Source organism: Callospermophilus lateralis, chromosome 14 (genome assembly GCF_048772815.1).
Source record: "Callospermophilus lateralis isolate mCalLat2 chromosome 14, mCalLat2.hap1, whole genome shotgun sequence".
In the NCBI taxonomy this organism is placed as follows: Eukaryota; Metazoa; Chordata; class Mammalia; order Rodentia; family Sciuridae; genus Callospermophilus; species Callospermophilus lateralis.
This window is the reverse complement of record NC_135318.1, coordinates 49,123,906-49,139,283: the sequence shown is the minus strand read 5'-3', so window position 1 is coordinate 49,139,283 and position 15,378 is coordinate 49,123,906. Positions and strand designations below refer to the sequence as shown.

Here is a 15,378-nt window from a genome sequence, read left to right as displayed (position 1 = left end):
TACCACTAATTCATGGGAAGAAACACCATCTTTTTGTTTGCCCTAGAAAGAGTTTCTGTTCTAAAATTGAGGAGTAAGTGTTCATCGATATTTCTGGTGGCGGCTACACTGTTCTAGATGCAAAGTCCCACGAAAGCTTTTCTGGGACTGGACCTCTCCCGCTGTATGTGAAGTCCCACGCACTTTTGCAGTAGTGAGGGAGGTAGGTGTGAGGCTGTGAGCCAGCAGTGTTGCAGATTTCCCTATAAACAAACGGGGGAGAAGTTCACTCATTCCTCTCCAGAGAGGCCTGGTACTTTCGTTCTAAAGCTCTGGTTTCCTCGGGGAACAGAATTGCTAAAGCGCAATAGGTGCGTTGTCTTTAGTCTTCCCGGTTCCCTTTGAGGGCCGGAAGGGGTTAAATATTAGGCTCCAGGATCTTGGGAGAAGGTAAGGCGGGGAGGTCTGAGGTGAGGGGCTGCGGACCCGGTGCTAGAGAGGTGTCCCTGGAAGGACTCGTTTCCCTACCGCTGGAGTGGCTTTATTGGGAAGGGTGAATGCGAAGTTTCTTGGACCTGAGCGAAGAGGGTAAGGGCTTACTTGGCCAAAACAGACTCCAGGACCGTGGGGGTGAAATTTCCAGTATCCCAAGTTAGAGTCCATAGAGTCCATAGCTGAGTTTGTCTGCTGCTCACTGAAGTCTCCAGCACCTCCTTCCCTAGAATTCCCTAGAAATACACCACCGAGGAGTGACATTCGTGTGTATGGAAACTAATTTTAAAAGATCTCGCGGTGTAAGACAGGTCTGATCATTTTTAGTAGGTTTTCTCATACCCTGTTCCTTCCCTCCTGTTCAGTAAAAGGTTTTTGTAATCGTCCAAGAGATGAGAAGAAAGTCGTTCCTCTTTATTAAATTAGAGACTGGTCTGGTTATGGTTGGCTGGTGGAGAAAGGATTCTGACACGTGGGAGGCGGTTCTGTTGCAACTTGTTCCAGAGGGGGTTTCCCCCAACCTTTCCCTTTCCCTGTAAAACAAATAGGTAAACAAAAAAGCGAGAATCCTAACAACTGCTACTAACACTGGAAAACTTTCAGCGTGAGACGCTTTCTTCCGGGCTTGTTTTCAAAGATAATCTAATATAGCACAACTGGTTTCTTTTGAAATCCTATCATTTCATTATATTAAGAAGAAATAACCAAATTTAAGGCATATTTCCTTCTTTTAATAGGCTCGAGAAGTCGCTAGATATTGCTAGATGAGAATGGTGTTAAGAGGTTTGTAAATTATAGCTTAATTATTAACATATACTCGAATTTTTTTCTTGAGCGTTTTTAGACTTCAAATTATTCAGGACAGGAGGTTTTGTAATTCTAAACAGGTTTGGGAACTTCTAGAGCCAGCTGATCGTAATGTATCATTTGCTGACAGCATGATACCTTTATTCTAAGTGAACTTATTGGAGAAATAACATTCAGTCTTTAAGCCAAGCGGAGAGAGAAAAAATCTGAATGTAGCTATGTTAGTGCCCAAGAAAAGCTTCAGTAGGACGTGTCTTTATAAAGCACCTATTGAAGAAAGTGTATTTGTTTCTCTTTTTGAATTAATGATTTTAATGGAAAGGAGGAGGAAAAAAAAAATAATGGGTTAGACAGAAACAGTTTCTCTGTGAGGGTACCCCGAGGGATGCACTTAAAATGTTTATATTCAGGCCCTCACAGAATCCCAGTCCCTTCTTAGCATCAAACAGACTCAGTGGGCTGGGGTAAGGGATTCTGATCCTTGTAAAGAATATTGATTTAACTACACAGTTTCTTTTTTTAAATTTGATTTTTATTTTTAGGTGGATACAATATCTTTATTTTATTTGTTTTTATGTGGTGCTGAGTATTGAACCCAGTGCCTCCAACCCAGTGCCTCATACATGCGAGGACAGTACTCTACCATTTGAGCCACAACCCCAACCCCCACAGCTTCATTTTTTTAAGAGGCTGTTCTCCCCACATTTGAAGTACTTTCTTGAAAGTACCCTGGAGCTCAGATTTACTTAGGTAACCCTGAATAAGTATTTACCAGTCCTGATGTCTGAAAGTTTTCAATCATGTGTCCAGACAAGCTTGTCTTCTTCCTGATAACTCACATATTCATGAGTTAGAACCTATGCAGAAGCAATCTGTTTTTTGTAATGTGGCTGCTGAACTGCTTTTTATAGTGAAGAGATCTTCAGAATTATATAACTGTTTCCCTTGTTATTTTATGTTAAGAATCAACTTCTCTTGATTAGTAGCCACAAACATTTAGAAACTTGTAAGTAAGTAGTGAGTTTTAAAGGGTTGTGAAGCACACTAATTATAAGTCTTGTATCTCCATAGTATGCTGTTGGTAAGTACTTCATTCTCCTACATATTTTTATCAAGTTTATTTGACCTACAAAATTATACAAATAGAAAGGTACTGTGGTCTTATCTAAATGACCGTAGTTATACCATTTCACATTGCCATAAATTCATTATATCATAAAATATCACTAGTTCATGGGCTGGGAATATAGCGCAGTGGTAGAGCACTTGCATGGTATGTGCAAAGCCCTGCGTTCAATCCCCAATACTGTATGTGGATTGAATCCAGGGGTGCTTTGCTACTGAGCTGCAATCTAGGTTCTTTTTATTATTATTATTATTTTGAGACAGTCTTGCTAAATTGCTGAGGCTGGCTTCAAACTTGGGATCTTCCTATCTCAGCCTCCCAAATCCCTGAGATTACTGGTGTGTGTGATCATGCCCTGCTAACTAGTTCATCATTTTAAAAGTGATATAGTCTGATTCACTAATCATATTTATTTGTACCAAACATACAGTGATTAGGTAATTTTGAATTTTTGGTACCCTGCCTTCCTTGCAACAAGAGGTTTATATTGGATTTTTTCCCCATTCTTTATGTAGTTTATGAGTTTATTCAGGTTGCAAAAATTGGCAACAGTTTAGGCAAATAATTACTCTCAGATATTTTTTGAGATTTATTTTTGTTGGAGGTTTTACTCATGGATGAAAGGAGGAATTTGTTTTCATTTTGCTGACCACTAGTTGACATTTAGCTGTTATAGCATCAAAATAAAGTTGATGTTTTTGGACATCCTGATCAATTTGTCTTAATACTTGATTGCTAAACTATCATTAAAGCTAGCCAAATATATATATAATGTAGACTGATCTGAATTTTTTCCTAGCAAACTCATTTTTAATTTAAAAGTTTAATGAATTAGCTACTTTGTTCTCAAATAGTACTGAGTGGTACATGCCTGTAATCCCAGCGACTCAGGAGGCTGAGGCAAGAGGATCTAAAGTCAGAGGCTAGCCTTGGTAACTTGGTGATACCTTGTCTCAAAATAAAAAGAGTGGTGGTGGGGGGGGGCATGTAGCTCAGTGGTAGAGTGCTTGCCTAGCATGCACCAGGACCTGAGTTCAATCCCTAGAACCATTAAAAAAAAAAAAAAGAAGGAAACAGTTATTCTTATTTTTTTTTATTGATTTGCTTATAATGACATAATTATAATTATATAATTATCATAATCCAGAATGCTAACCCAAATTTCTTGACAATTAGAAACATATTTGATCCTTTTTTTTTTTTTTTGCATGGGGTCTTGCTATATTTCCCAGGCTGGCCTTGAACTCACGAACTCAATGGATCCTCCTTTTTCAGCCTTTACAGTAGCTGGGACTAGGCAAGAGCCATCACATTGGGCTTCTTGCCATCTTACAAATTTCCTTCAAGTTAGTATTTTAGAATTTACATATAATGAAAAGGGAGAGCATAAAACACATAAAAAATAGTTTTAATTTCTAAGGGTGATAGCACACTTGTCTGTGACAGTAAAATACTGAAACTGCTCATTATTTTTTCTTTTATTTCTTTCCAGTTATAATTCAGCATGTTTCCACTGACTGAGGAAAATAAGCATGTGGCTCAGTTGTTGTTCAGTACTGGCACCTGTCCAAGATGTATCTTCAGATTCTGTGGCGTGGATTTTCATGCACCATACAAACATTCATATGAGGTATTTCCATTTTTTTTAAGATAAGAAAGATTTTCTGTATTTTAAAAGGAATGCCGATACCTTTGAGGGAAAGTATCCATAATTCTTCATTAAATAAAAATTTGCTAATAAAATAATGACTGATAATTATAATTTTGGACTTGTCATTACCTTAAAAATTAGTCTAGGATTTTTTCTTAAGCAATTATAGGAATTTTTGTTCCCTAGGAATTGCTTCTTGAGTGATTATTTAACATTTAATGTAGAGGGATCTTTGTGGAGGAATACTCTGGTACACTGAGTGTTTATGTACACCTTTCCTAAAAGTCATCTCAATATAATATCACAAAATATTGCTTCTCACCAGGTATTAGTAAGATGTGACATGAAAGGATTGTAGTTCAGACTTCTCTTAAGTGGAAGCATTTTTTTTTTTTTTGCCTTTTATCTATATTTCCAGTCATATTTCTAAATAGCTGAAATCTTATATTGCCTAACAAAGGGGATGCATTCTGAGAGATGTGACCTTAGGTGATTTTGTGCTTGTACAAATATTTAGAGTATACTCTTACAAACTAAGATGGCTATGATATCACTAGGTAACACAGTCTTCAGGGACAATCATTTGTATATGCTATCCTTTGTTGATGGAAACATTGTATGGTGTATGACTGTATTTGAACACTGTAGAAGTAAATGCTTGTTGTCATCATTATTCTATTAATTACAACAAAAGTAATGTGTAGAGATCTTTGACATTTATGGTAATAAGCAGAACTTTGTCATTTAATGGGATACTTTCACATAAAATATGTTTGTGAAATATGTTTGATGAATATATTTTGACATTCTTTTCAGAGATAGTAACAGTATGTGTGTAAATATACACACACACTCATATACATACATCCTCAGTTTCTTAAAATTTAAAAACCTGTCCAGCAATTAACAATCACCTTCATTTTTCTTCTATAATTTGTTGTTCCTATTATTTTAGAAAATATAATGCTCATTATTCACTTAGCATTACTATATATCAAGTTCTTACATAATCCCGGTAATAACTTATTAGGTAAGTACATACTATGATTGTCTCTATTTTCAGATGAAGAAACTGAGGCACAGAGAGGTTAAACAACCTGTCCAAAGTTACACAGCTATTAAGTGAGCAAGCTAGGATTTGAACAGTCTGTCAGAGTCCAAAGCCTAGGATTTGGAGTTAGAAGAAATGGATTTAAATCCCAGTTCCACTGCTTTCCAGCTTCACTTTACTCTTCTGTAAATGGGAATGATGATAACATCTACCTCACAGGATATTAAGGGACAATATCTAATAAAGTATGTGAAAAAACTTTGAAAACTGAAAGTGGCACATATTCTGTGATGATCAATATATATGCATATATTCATTTATATACAAGGTGACTGGTTTTGGGTAACCTTCTGTATACATTTTTTTCAGACACATTATACATGTCATAAGATTCACAATGTATATTATTTGAAGATACCAAGTGTTGCCAACTTTTGCTCATATCATTTTATGTAAATAAATATACAAAACATTTGAAAACTATTTTTAAATTTTGATTTGTTACATTCATAGGTATATAAGCCTGTGTACATATTCATGTACTGTGTTATGCTGACATTACAGATAGTAATAAACATTTTTGTGGGTCATAATATACTTATGTGTGCTGTATATATGAGTATTTCCATGTTGAAATAGAATAACTAATGTTGCAATGAAATTAATTAATTTGAAAGATTTTTCCCTTTAGAGTTAGTAGTGTAATCTGAATGAATTTCAGAAAGATATTTCTTCAACAACTAAATAATAAAACCTAATGAAGAAATAGTAAACATTCTCTGACTATTTACATGAGTAGACTATCTGAAGTATGAGAATATTTTAAAAGGAATGCTAGTTTTTACATTCTAATACACGAAATTAAGCAAACCAGAATATAGAGAGGGTTTCTTTCAATTAATGTTTACATATGGTTTGAAATTATGGTGCCTAATTTCAGCACTGCCAGCATCTCTGTCCTTTGTTAGCAAATTGTCTCAAAATTGTTCTTCTTTTTTTTAATTAATAGACTTCTATGTCTAAATGATCAAATTTCATATTAAATAAATATTGTACTTTTCATGTTTGTGAGATTATGGAAGATGGAAACTCACTTTGTATTTTCTTCTTTTTATTTGAAGATGAAATGTTGGGATTCAAACCTAGGGACTTCTACATGCTGAGGAGGTACTCTCCCACTCAGCTACATCACCAGCTCTGTTTGTATTTTTATATAATATTAATAATTAGAATTCAAGTTTGTTTTTACTGAAATTAGGTAGTGAATACTCTTATAAGAAAGAACTACTGACCAAATTAGTAAATCTGTTAATGGAGCCTTTTTGCCTAAGATTTAGGGTTTTAGGTTAACTGATATATGGGACTCTTGATATTTACCCATATAAATATATAAATTATATATAAGTTTCTCTTAAATTCCCTAGAAAGCCAATGCTGGTTAATAAAATGATTGCTCTAGAATTGATGTAAATCAACAGTGTACAATCTATGTACACTGCTATAATTTGATCTATATAACTTGATCTGCTATAATTTTTACATACGTTTTCTTGCTTCATCTTATCCAGAACTCCTTAAGGACATCATAAAAGAGTCATTCCTTTATTTTATTTTATTAACTTTTCAGGAGTTGCTTAATGATATGCAGAAATTTCTGAAAGCTGAAAAAGATGAATTAATTTTGGAAGTTCCAAACCCACCTCTCAAGAAAATTCGGCTTCAAGAACTGGAAGATGGGATTGATAATCTGAGTCAAAATGGGGAGAGCAAGATCTCTGTTATTGAAGATGGGAGCATTGCTTCCCCAAACTCAAATTTAAATGTAAATGTATGCAATGTTTGCTTAGGAATTCTTCAAGAATTCTGTGAGAAAGAGTTCATTAAAAAGGTAAATAATTTGTTTCTTATTATAGGGATAATTATGTAGATTTTCAGTTTTAAGGCTTAGAATTTTTTTTTTTTTTTGTAGTTGGACACATATCTTTATTTTATTTATTGTTATGTGGTGCTGAGGATTGAACCCAGTGCCTCGCACGTGCTAGGCGAGTGCTCTACCGCTGAGCCACAACCCCAGCCCCTAAGCTTAGAATTCTTGTATGGAAAGGAATGGTGCTATTCATTTCAACTTGTTTCACATGAATGAACCACTAAAATATTTAAAAAAAAATTTTTTATGAAGAGCTACTATACTTGCTGGTGTAGGCCTGTAATCCCTTGTCTTTTGGGAGGCTGAGGCAGGAGAATTGCAAGTTCAAAACCAGCCTCAGCAACTTAGCCAAGCCCTAAGCTACTTAGTGAGACCCTGTCTCAAAATAATAAAAAGAGCTGAGGATGTGGCTCAGTGGGTAAGCATCCTGGGTTCAATCCCTGGTATTAAAATAGAAAAAGAAAAGCCTGCTATTCTGACATTCCTTTGTATCAACATACTTGAAAATTAATGGAGTTTATATCCTTATTTTTCAGTCATTAGTGATATTCAATTGAAGAAAAATATAGCATTTTGTTTTCCTTTGCTTTTAACATCATTCAGGAGTTGGAGAAAAGTCCTTTCTTAGTCATAGCTAACATTACCTAGAAAAAACAAGTGTTTCAGCCTTGAAAATGATTAATTACTGGATGTGGGGTTGCCTTTTGTTTCTTGCTGTCAAGAGCACTATAGTTGGCTTTATTTTATTTGAAAATATTTTAAAATTATGAGATGACCTAACAGAAAACTATTTTGACATTCATCGGATTGTTCTGCAGGTGTCACTCCTGGCTGTTTTGGTACTTTATGACACTTATCTTCAGGGTGATAGCAAATATTTAATTTCAGAAGGTTTATAAGAGTTCCCCACTCGTGTGTGTGTGTGTGTGTGTGAGAGAGAGAGAGAGAGAGAGAAAGAAAGATGTATGTTTTCTTTTATGGTGCTAAGCATTTAACCAGGCCCTGGTGCATGCTAGACAAGGTCCTCTACCACTCAGCCTAAATCCCCAGCCCCAAAGTGTGAATTTTGAAGTTTTGCAGTGTCTTTTCCTGGACTAGAAATTCATGTTATGAAGTTTAAAATTTTTAGCCATTCTTGGGAATTTACATAAATGTAATACTTTTTTAGGTGTGTCAAAAGGTTGAGGCCTCTGGGTTTGAATTCACAAACTTGGTATTTTCAGTCTCCTTCCCACCACAGCTCTCTGTAAGAGAGGTAAGTTCTTTTTCATACATAAAACTACATGTAAAATGCATGCTAGGAATTTCTTAAAATAGGAATGTGAAAATATTCCTTACCCTATTATGTTTAACAAATTTTGTGTACTTCTTGAATGATTGAAAGATTTTATACTTGTTGAGTAGATAAATAAAAAAGAATTTATTGATTTAATTTAGTTTATTAATGCCAAGACTGCCTTTTTTTTTTTTTTTTAAAGCTGAGGATGGAACCCAGGGCCTTATGCATGCTAAGCACATGCTCTATCACAGAGCTACACCCACAGCCCCTGTGCTTTATATTTTTAAAGATCCTTATTCAATAATAAATATTTATTTAGCATTAAGTTTGTGTGAGGCAAAATAGAGAAAGACATTTGACCCTGGACTCCAGAGATTCTTTAAGGTAGATATATGAATGTTATAATATTCTTAGGGTAAGGATCATTTCAATTATGATGAATTTTCTTATTCTCTGGAGTCTAAAAATATAAAAAGGTAGCACCTCATATAATCATTGATAAAAAGGAGAAAAATAGCTTCATATATAAACTTTTTTCTTTGTTAGCAAAAAACCTGTATTTGTTAATACTGTTAAATATTGTGTAAAGATTTTTGTAATGAGTTTCTAAACATACCCATTTATATTTTTGAAGTGTCTTTCCCTAAGAATCCCAAAGTGTCACCAAAATATTACATCTTATACTATATTACTTTCTTTGAGCATGTTTGTTAGTCACAAAAAGGCCAAAGATTAAATTAAGACTTATTTAGGATGGATAGAATGATAAGAGTTGGGAAGTGAGAAAGAAGAGAATAATTTTAAGTAGTATATCTTGATGACAAGATAACTTAGCAAATGGAAGAACAAAGGGGTTGATGACGATTTCCTGAGTTTTATAAACAGAATTATTTTCTTGCCAGTCGTTAAAGTATTTCTCAGTGATAGACAACTCAGGTCCAATTTTGGTAGAAAGAAACAGACTTCCAAAAGCAAAGTGACTCACAAAAGTTGCAGTGTTTGCATAACAAAAATAGGAATATGAAGTATATTTTCCATATGTGGTTATGTATTTTAGTACAAAATATAAACTTCTTAAGGTTTATATTTCTACATTAAAATCATGGTTATCCATTTATCATTTGAACAATATTAATTTAATATTTATGAAATACTTGTGAGGTATTTATATTTCATATTAAAAATAGAAGATGATGCTGGGCTGGGGTTGTGGCTCAGCAGTAGAGTGCTTGCTTAGGGCATGAGACGCCCTGGGTTCAATCCTCAGCACCATATTAAAATAAAGGTATTGTGTCCAACTACAATTAAAAAAATAAATATTAAAAAAAATAGAAGATGCTGTCCTTAAAAAACAGAATTATTCTGCTTACTTTTTGTAACTGATTTTAGCCAATAAACTATTTAGCAGAAACCTGACTGTTCCATTTATTGGAGAATTAATATGTTTCTATAACTTTGTATGAAGTGTTTTCATTTCTGTTACTAGGTAACATTTTATCTATTCGTTTAAGAATAACCATTATTTCGAAGTATAAGACTTTAAATGCAATGTACTCTTTTGTGTCTCATATTTCTTCAGAAAATTATGTTTCATGTTTCATTTTGAATTTTCTTTTATTATTATATGTTGTTACTGGATTTTTTGGGTTGTATCAGGGATTAAACGCAGGGGCACTCAACCCCTGAGCTATATCCCTGGCCCTATTTTGTATTTTATTTAGAGACAGGGTCTCACTGGCTTTGAACTCTTGATCCTCCTGCCTTAGCCTCCTGAGCCGCTGGAATTACGGGCATGCACCACCTGGCCTGACTGTTATTTTCTTTTCTTGCCATCTTTTATACTTCTTTGGAGTTCAGATATGCTGTGCAAGCCAGACTTAAAATAAATTACTCTTTAAAATATATATATATTTTTTGAGTACTGGGAATTGAACTCAGGTGCACTCAGCCACTGAGCCCCATCCTAGCCGTATTTTGTATTTTTATTTAGAGACAGGATCTCACTGAGCTGCTAAGCACCTTGCTTTTACTGAGACTGGCTTTGAACTTTCGATCTCCCTTTCCCAGTCTCCCGAGATCCTGGGATTACAGGCTTGTGCCACTGCTCCGGCTTTTTAAACTATTTTTTACATATCCCAATTTAATTATTCATGTCCTCAGAATAGTCTTGCATTGTGAATATAAATTCTGTGACTTCTTTAGTGCTTTATTCTATATTATAGCTTTGAGCTTAGATCTTTTAAATATTTTAACTTAGAACTTGCTTGTCTATATAGAATAAACATGTCAATATACATGAAATTGATTGGTGCGGTTATCTCATCATTCAGTGTGGAATATACAATTGAGTCAATTTAAAGATTTGATTTTTTTCCATTTCTAAGAACTAAATTATGATCACTGATATATTGATTTGAAAGCAAATATTTTATCAATATGGTGGTATTTATTTTATTTCTGTTTACAGAAGGACCAAGGAAAGGAGTGACCTCAAGTAAAATATTTAAAAAAAATTTTTTCTTTTTAAAGAGAGAGTGAGAGAGAGAGAGAGAGAGAGAGAGAATTTTTTAATATTTATTTTTTTAGTTTTTGGTGGACATAACATCTTTGTTTGTATGTGGTGCTGAGGATTGAACCTGGGCCGCACACATGCCAGGCGAGAGCGCCACCGCTTGAGCCACATCCCCAGCCCCAAGTAAAATATTTTTAAATTATAAAACTCTTAACAATCCTATTTCTGATTATAAGCCATAGTTTTTATTTATCTTCATTTAAACATTAATTTAAAAGTTTAAGGAAAAAGACAGCAGTTAGTGTAATTATCATTATTTTTTCACTGAGTTTGGAAGAATATGGAAGGAGATTTAGAGTACATCTCCTCAAAGTGTTTTCTCAGGAATAAGCAATGTGGTAAGGACAGCTTTAAACTGAAAACTGCTTAAGAGGAGAAAAATAAGCAAATTATTTGATGAAACACTATAAGACAGCAAGTAAGCCATGGTAAGCACAATAAACAGAGGCAGTATTTAGAGGTCACAGAATACAACAGTGTGGAAAGTATCTGGACCTCATGCTTAGTGTCTCCAAAGTTTATAATGGCACACAAAATTTAAATGATAAAGTTGAAATTATAATGGAGAAAAGCAGATATCTCATGACTGTCATGGTAACTTTCTGGGTTTGAGCTAACCTTTTGAATGTGACAGTGAAAGGATAAGTCTTTATAAGGCCCATATTTGTGAGAAGGAAAGCTGTAATATATGATATGGCAAGAAGTTACATAACTACGTTAAGATGTATGATGAGAGTGAAATGTTGCTGAACATTATCAAATGGAGATTAAAAGGAGAGAGAAACAAGGATGAGTAGAGGAGTGGATTTCCTTAAAATCCCTCTTTCCACCGTGTGCACACCTGTAATCCTAGTGGTTCAGGATGCTGAGGGAGGAGGATTGAGAGTTCAAAGCCAGCCTCAGCAAAAGCAAAGCATTTAACAACTTGGTGAGACCTGTCTCTAAAGAAAATACAAAATAGGGCTAGAGATGTGGCTCAGTTGTTGAGTGCCATTGAGATCAATTCCCAGCACCCCTTCCCCCAATAAATTCTCTCTTTCCTTGTTGGGATAGAATCGAGAGGGAAATAATTTTTATCTATAAGGAATTATACAGAAACTATTCTGTAGAGATATATGTTAAGTTTTTTGAACTCCAAAATCCTATGTAGAAAAAAATGTATAATTTTTTTTGTTACCTTGTGTACTCATGGTTGATTTCCCTAAACTTCTACACCATAGCACAACACAAAAATTACTATAGAATGAATGTCACAGACTTATGCTAATATTAGGCTAAATTCACATTTGTGGGAAAAGAGCATTCCATTAAGTCCTTAAATGCTTTAGAGACTTAATTCTTACTAGTTAAATCCAGTAGAGGGCAATATTGTACTATCAGTTTGGTTTATTGGCCTTTCAAGGGTAGCCTGTGGGAAATATTTTGCTCAGACTAATGACTTTAAATGGATGTACTGTCTCTTAGATGTTGCTTATATGAAACACCCTGCTTCTCAGTATGCAATATGATATAGTTGGAGTTTTAGTTGTAAAATCCAAACTTTTCTTTCATTTATTATAATTTTATATATCCATGTTTTGCACTAAGTACTACAAATTATACAAAGCCCTAGAAAAGTAGCTAAGAATATAAATAGTATCATTTCTGTTGTCACCTTTTTTAAAAAAATATTTATTTTTTAGAAGTAGTTGGACACAATACCTTTATTTTATTTATTTTTATTCGATGCTGAGGATCGAACCCAGGGCCTTGCACATGTAGACGAGTGCTCTACTGCTGAGCCACAACCCCAACCCTTGTAGTAACATTTTTTACTTAAGAAATTATCTTTAAAATTTCTGACGAATGAGTACTCAAAAAACTTGGATTAAATCTGTAGGTTCTTAACCAGTTTGGGATCATTGATCTCATTTAGAATCTGAAGAAAGTGATGAATTTGCTTGTCCTAAGAATATACATATTCAAAATTTTGCATGTACTTAGAGATCTCTTGAATTTACAGCCATTAATTTTAGATTTTTTTTCTTAATTGAATACTCCAGTAAAATTTGTCCTGTTATAAATTGATGGACTTATTTTTTCTAAAGGACTTTTTTCCTATTTTTATTCCATTGATCAGAATTTGACTAGAAATGGAGCAACACATTTGAGTTTATGTTTTATGAGGACTGAGCTACCTGTCTTCATTCATTAACCCAACGCTTTGATTGGGTATGTGTGTTTTTTCTCCATATCCTTGGATTCTCAATTTTTATTTTGCTTGACAGGCACCCTTCTTAAGTCTTGTGGCTCTCACTTGCCATTTAAGACCAATCCACATTTTATTCATTGTGTAAGCCTTTTCTGAGCTAGTTAACTAAGGAGTTTTCAGAATTTATACCCCTATGTTTGGTTGGATTATTTGTCTAGAACTTACTTTAATTTTTATATGGCCCATTTATCCATGCAAAGCATTTTTCCAAGATTGTTGAATGAAGCACCAAAAAACATGCATAATTATAGAAATTACTATCTCTGCTCCTTTAAGGATCTTTCAATAGATTCTACATAAGTAAGTCCAGTGTGGATAGTAATCTTGGTATGTTTTAAGCACACAAGCTGCAACTTTTAAAACGCTTCACAGGACATGAGTGTGTTCATGTAGCAATCCAAGCCTTTCTTCTTTATGAAAAGTAGTAACTCGAGGAGCTCGCCCCGTGACTGTATCAGTGCATGAAAGTCTGCATTATTAGAACCAGGAAATCACAGATCTTTAGGAGACCCTGGTGATCATGTAGAAGATGACTCCCTACCTTTTTTATGGCACTTATTTAAAAAATGATGGTATCCACATGGTTATGACTTCTTGGAGCCCTAGTTAGGCCACCACTTTGAGTGTAAAGCCATTCATACCTATCAAGCATGCCTGAGGGAGAGTCTGGAAATTCCTAACTTTTATGTTTAAGTTGACCCCTTTTTAATTTCTGAAAGTTTAATGGGTCCCTGGTACCTGTGGATTGGAAAGATACACGTGGGTAAATGTTTTTAATCCTCATGTAGAGGAACCACTTCGTCTAATCATTTCATTCATCTCCAGTTGAAGACCAGGAAACCAAAGTTCATAGATGCTATGGGATTTGCCCAGTGTGTCACATTTATTGGAATTTAGGTATGCCTTCCTGCTCCTTTTTTTTTTAAACTGTACCATCTCTCCATCTGTATTTTGTTTATGTAACTACCTTGGCTTCATGGGCATTATCTTTCCTACTCCATGGATTCTTTTTAAAAATTATTTATTTAAAAATATATTGCTGCATTATAATTATATATAATAGTGGAATTTATTGTGATATATTCGTACCAGTGTATGGCATAATTTGATCCTTTTAATTTCCCAGAACCTCCCTTTTTCCTTTCTTTCTTCCTCCTCTCCCTGGTCCCCTTTCTCTGTGTGCATCCCTTCTGTTTTCATGAGATTTTTTTTTTCTCCCTCTAGCTTCCACATGTGAGAGAAAACATATGACCCTTAATTTTCCGATTCTTTCTTCCTCTCATGTTGTATCCATTTTCCTGCTAATGACATATTTTTTTTTTATAATTGAATAAAACTCCATTGTGTATATATACCACATTCTCTTTATCTATTTATCTGTTGATGGGCACCTTGGTTGGTTCCATAATTTGTGAATTGCACTGCTGTAAACATGGGTATGTATGTATTGCTATTGTATGCTGACTTTAATTCTTTTGGATAAATATTAAGGAGTGGTATAAGGTCATATGGTGGTTCCCTTTGGAGTCTTTTGAGGAATCTCCATGCTGATTTCCATAGTGGTTATACTAATTTAAAATCATACCATCAGTGTATGAGTTCCTTTTTCCTTGCCAGTGTTTGTTACTATTTATTTTCTTGATGATTGCCATTCTAACTGAAATAAGAAGAAATCTTAGCATAGTTTTTTTGTTTTGCATTTCCATCATTGCTAAAGGTATTGAACTTTTTTTTTCATGTGTCTGTTGACCAATAGAAATATTTGTTTAGATGCTCATTTGTTGATTGGGTTATTTGTTTTATTTTGTGTTAAGTTTTTTGAGTTTTTAAAATATATTTTGGATATTAATCCTGATGGAAGAATAGCTGGCAAAGATTTTCACCCATTCTGAATCTATGTTCTCTGTTCAGGCTCTTAATTGTTTCCATTGCCGAGTAGAAGCTTTTTAATTTTATGTTATCCCATTTATTAATTCTTGGCATTATTTCCTGAGCTTTAGGAATTCTACAGAGGAAGTTTAACAATAATTTTGCATATCTTTGTACATGGTAGGTCCTTCCATTTTCTAATGTCTTTTTCAATTTGTTCTATAATTTTCATTGTAGGGGTCTTTTACCTTCTTGGGTATATTTATTCCTCAGTATTTTATTTTTGAAACTATGTGAATGGAGTTGTTTTCTTGCCTTTTTGTGGATTAATTATTTATGAATAGAAAAATGCATTTATTTTTATATCCTGTTAT

General features: G+C 34.1%; 1 protein-coding gene across 1 annotated transcript in view; it reads left to right on the top strand.

Annotated features, from left to right (window-relative positions):
* The first annotated feature begins 384 nt into the window (after positions 1–384).
* Pus10 (pseudouridine synthase 10) overlaps positions 385–15,378 on the top strand; it is an 80,575-nt gene continuing 65,581 nt past the window's right edge. The window contains exons 1-4 of the mRNA XM_076832601.1: positions 385–567; positions 3,897–4,034; positions 6,734–6,994; positions 8,202–8,288. Of these exons, the coding sequence (XP_076688716.1) occupies positions 3,909–4,034; positions 6,734–6,994; positions 8,202–8,288 (474 nt within the window). The 5' untranslated portion in view covers positions 385–567; positions 3,897–3,908. The remainder of the gene's footprint in view (positions 568–3,896; positions 4,035–6,733; positions 6,995–8,201; positions 8,289–15,378) is intronic.